Source organism: Salvelinus sp. IW2-2015, unplaced genomic scaffold, assembly GCF_002910315.2.
Source record: "Salvelinus sp. IW2-2015 unplaced genomic scaffold, ASM291031v2 Un_scaffold5029, whole genome shotgun sequence".
Classification (NCBI taxonomy): Eukaryota; Metazoa; Chordata; class Actinopteri; order Salmoniformes; family Salmonidae; genus Salvelinus; species Salvelinus sp. IW2-2015.
In genome coordinates, this window is record NW_019946297.1 from 39,653 (window position 1) to 44,003 (window position 4,351).

Genomic DNA, 4,351 nt, shown 5'->3' on the forward strand with positions numbered 1-4,351 from the left:
AAACACATGCTACAGGCCTTGTTGTTTAACACATGCTACAGGGGCCTTGTTGTTTAACACAAGCCACATGGCCTTGTTGTTTAACACAAGCCACATGGCCTTGTTGTTTAAACACATGCTACAGGGCCTTGTGTTTAACACATTCTACAGGGCCTTGTTGTTTAACACGTCACAGGTGCATCCTGTTTCCATTGATCATTCTTGAGATGTTTCTACAACTTGATTGGAGTCCCCCTGTGGTAAAATCAATTGATGGGACATGATTTGGAAAGGCAGACATCTGTCTATATAAGGTCCCACAGTTGACAGTGCACGTCAGAGCAAAAACAAAGCCATGAGGCTCTCTCTTTCAAGGGGGAGGGTAAGAGTCTATACACACATACACCGTTCACACCAAGGGGGAGGGTAAGAGTCTATACACACACAACATAGTACACACAAAGAGGGAGGGTAAGAGTCTGTACACCCACAACACCGTACACACCAAGGGGGAGGGTAAGAGTCTATACACCCACAACACCGTTCACACCAAGGGGGAGGGTAAGAGTCCATACACCCACAACACCGTCACACCAAGGGGGAGGGTAAGAGAGTTCCATACACCCATATTCTGTCATCCCCCACAGTTATAAACTGAACACCTTCAATGATATATCCATCCATCCATCCATCTATCTATCACTCCATCCATCCACTCATCCATCACTCAATCATCCATCCATCCCTTTATCCATCAATCCTTCCTTCCATCCCTCCCTCCATCCATCTATTCATCCATCCAAAATATACATTTTCTTTAAATCTGTGAATGTCTCCACCCCCTCACCTCCTCTCCTCCCACCCCTCCGCCCCCAGTGCGTTCACAGATCTCCACCATCACCATGGCGACGTTCAACACCACAGTGGCGTCCTTCAATGTGGGCTATGCCGACTTCTTCACCGAGCACATGAAAAAGCTGTGTAGCCCTGTACCCATCCCAGAGATGCCCCACGAGACGCTGGCGTGCGCCAACCTGCCCCGGAGCTTCACCGACTCGTGTATCAACTACTCGTGCCTGGAGGAGGGAGACAACATCGAGGGCACCAACAACTTCATCCTGAAGAATGGCATGCTGGACCTTACGGTGAGKGGCAGTGAAAAAGAGTGTCACCTGTTGGTCTGAGGTCTCTGACAGGGTCTCTGTACTGGAGGAATAACCAGGTTCACTACATCCCACAGCTCCAGTATGACGGCTCACACTACCATGTCATTACTGAACCATTGGGCTCTAGTTACTATTTAGCCATTAAGAAAACACTCTTATCCAGAAGCGACTTACAGTTAGTGATTCATCTTACATTTAAGGTAGCTAGGTGAGACAACCACATATCACAGTCAAGTAAATGTCCTGCCTGGTTCCTGCCTGTTCCTGCCTGGACAACACTTGGGGAGGAATTAGTAGGGAAGCTTGGGAGAATGTTTGGATGGATGGTGTGATGGATGGTGTGATGGATGGTGTGATGGATGGTGTGATGGATGGTGTGATGGATGGTGTGATGCACTTCATTTGAATGTGTCCAACCCCTGACACTGACCCCTCTGTCTCCCTTTGTCTCCCCGTCTACCCCTCCCAGGCCATCCTGCGGGCGGTCTATGCAGTGCTGACCCACGACATCAGCTCACGGATCTGTGACGTGTCGCTCAACATCATCGACTGCCTGCTGCAGCTGGGGGTAGTGCCGGGCATGGGGAAGAAGCTCTCCAAGCCCGACGACAAGGAGAACGATGAGACACGCCTCCCGAAGGAGGGGGCCAATCAGAGCCTGAGCGGCGCCCAAGGGGGCGTGTCTGGAGGGTGCAGCGGGGCGGCACCAGGGGGAGGGGGTGGAGGAGGAGGAGGAGGAGGGGATGGAGGAGGAGGAGGTGGGGGAAGTGGAGGAGGGAGCGGAGGAGGGAGCAAGGACGACGTGAAGAACAACAAGGAGAAAGACAGCAAGGTGGGTGTGAGAATACGTCTATGAGTTTTCAACTCTTACATTTATTTTGTAACTGAGCTCATTTTACATGCCCGTACATTGGAGAAACAGGAAAACGTCGCTGCACACTTCTAGTCAGGTGCAAATGTCTTTCACTGTGGATGAGYTTTCGGCCAGTCGACCTTCATCAGAGCCTGTCTGCACAAACAATAGTGGGACAGAAGGCCATAAAGAGATAATTACACACACCTGTGGTAATCTAAAGTAGAAATACAAATATTAGATAGAACAGAACATAGATGTCATTCTACTAGAACAAAACACAAAATAAAACATGATGTATTGGTGTGAGTAATATGGCCATAACCTGTCAACTTCTGTGAATGTTATATGTAGCATGTATTACCCTATGCCTTCTGTTTAACTCCAAGGAGGACGGCTCTTCACTGAGTACCCACAGGCTGGCTCTCACCATGCTGATCAAGATGGTCAAGTCTCTGGGTTGTGCCTACGGCTGTGGGGAGGGCCACAGAGGACTCTCAGGGGACCGCCTCCGCATGCAGGTCAGACAACTCACAGATTGCCCCTTTAACAAAGTTGAATTAAATGGACTTTATTTAGTTATATATTTATATTTTCACTGAGGTAAAACCTATTTCGCAAGAGAGAGACCTGGACCAAGAAACAGTAGCAGTTGACAACATAAGTCCTGTTGGATTTCAGGGGCTTTATCAGAGTGAATGGAAACCATCATCCATTTTGKCTCCGGTTGAAGATAGGTGTTTGAATCTGAGACATCCGCCATTTTGGATCTACTGTTCCCCTTGTTCCCCATACAGGCCCAGAACTGCCTGACCAACCTGTACAAGCTGGACAAGCTGCAGTTCCGTCAGACCATGAGGGACTACGTCAACAAGGACTCGCTCAACAACATCGTGGACTTCCTGCACGCACTCCTGGGCTTCTGCATGGAGCCCATCACCAACAGTAAGTGTTTGTGAGGCATGCGCCGAGTGTGTGTGTTGCTATGGAGCCACGGCTAACCACACACGGCGGCCTCACACACCCCTCTCAACCTCTCTGATGGTAGGACTGATGAAGCATAMGTCACTCTATGCAACTCATCCAATCAGCCTCCACTGACATCACACAATTCACTGATCACTCTTGTTTGTCCATGCAGAGGGGTTTGTATTATTCTCCAAAATCATCAAATGTTTGAAATAAAAGATTTCATCGTAAAGTTTTTAGAAATGCTATGGGTTTAATCAGGTGAATTGGTGAGTTGTGTGAGTTGCCTTCTCTAAAACKAATTCATACATTTTGTCAATTGTAATTCATTTTAATCTATCACAACAATCAAATCACACTAAACATTTAAATGAATGAATGTATATAATCACATTGTTATAGCAATCATTAAAATGTAAGGTCCAGCAGAGTTTCAATCTCCAGATCCAAAACAAACCGTAGACAATGAGATTGACAGAATACTAATACTTAAAATGTCTTCTACCATAATCCAGTCCACTCTGCTCCACGATGMTGAATCTGACCTCACTCATACCTCCACTGCATACCAGAGCGTTCACTGTTTACCCACCGGCTGTCTCTCTGTTTCTGTGTCTGTTCTGTCACCCTCCCGCCCTCCACTCATCTGAACTGTCCTGCCTTCCCTCCCTCTGTCCCGCCCCCGTCCACCTAAACAAGCGATGTTCCCCTCCTCCCTCCACTCACTCATCCACTCTGTACACTTGCCAATCCGATGCTGTGTGGTGCTCATCACATCTCTATCTATGGCTTTATGGCTCAACATGAATTAGGAACCGTAATGACTGTAATATCATAGCTCTATTTTTTGTGAGTGAAATGACCACTTGATTTTCTGATTGAACTGTATCATTGGCAAGTTACCGAACTGATGGGGGCTTTATTAACGAAAGTGCACGGGTCACCCCTTTTAGGTTCTTTATTGTAAGTCAGTTAAGTGGTGTGAGTCTGTGTGGACGTGTGTGTGTGTGTGTGTACTGTAAGTTCCCCTACGTCCGGTGGTGTGGGGGTGCCGTGTACCTTTTGTGCACGTACGTGCACGTGTCACGTACATGTGTGTGCTGCTGGCCTGACCATCATCAACTTGTGTACCGCATCTCTTCTCTTGCAGAGTACGGCAGTGCAGGTGAGAGGTCCAGGAGGGTGAAAAAAAGAACCATCGGTAGATACAGTAATATCTAAATGAACTGCCCCGTAGATTTGATAGATTAATAATTAATAGATTTGATAGATAAATAGATTATAGATTAGATAGATTTGATGAGTTAGATAGATTGCCACTTTAGACAAGAGTGAGGGTGTGCAGAAATGAGAGCAGTGCCTAGAAGGAATGGTGATCTGATCG

The 4,351-nt window shown here is 47.3% G+C and overlaps 1 protein-coding gene across 1 annotated transcript in view; it reads left to right on the forward strand.

The window, feature by feature from the left end:
* The window catches only part of LOC112077897 (protein unc-80 homolog), a gene marked incomplete at its 3' end in the record, with an annotated part of 10,843 nt that extends 6,711 nt beyond the window's left edge, over positions 1-4,132 (forward strand). Inside the window, exons 2-6 of the mRNA XM_070441869.1 lie at positions 856-1,124; positions 1,615-1,977; positions 2,388-2,519; positions 2,796-2,943; positions 4,118-4,132. Of these exons, the coding sequence (XP_070297970.1) occupies positions 882-1,124; positions 1,615-1,977; positions 2,388-2,519; positions 2,796-2,943; positions 4,118-4,132 (901 nt within the window). The remainder of the gene's footprint in view (positions 1-855; positions 1,125-1,614; positions 1,978-2,387; positions 2,520-2,795; positions 2,944-4,117) is intronic.
* Positions 4,133-4,351: the final 219 nt, after the last annotated feature.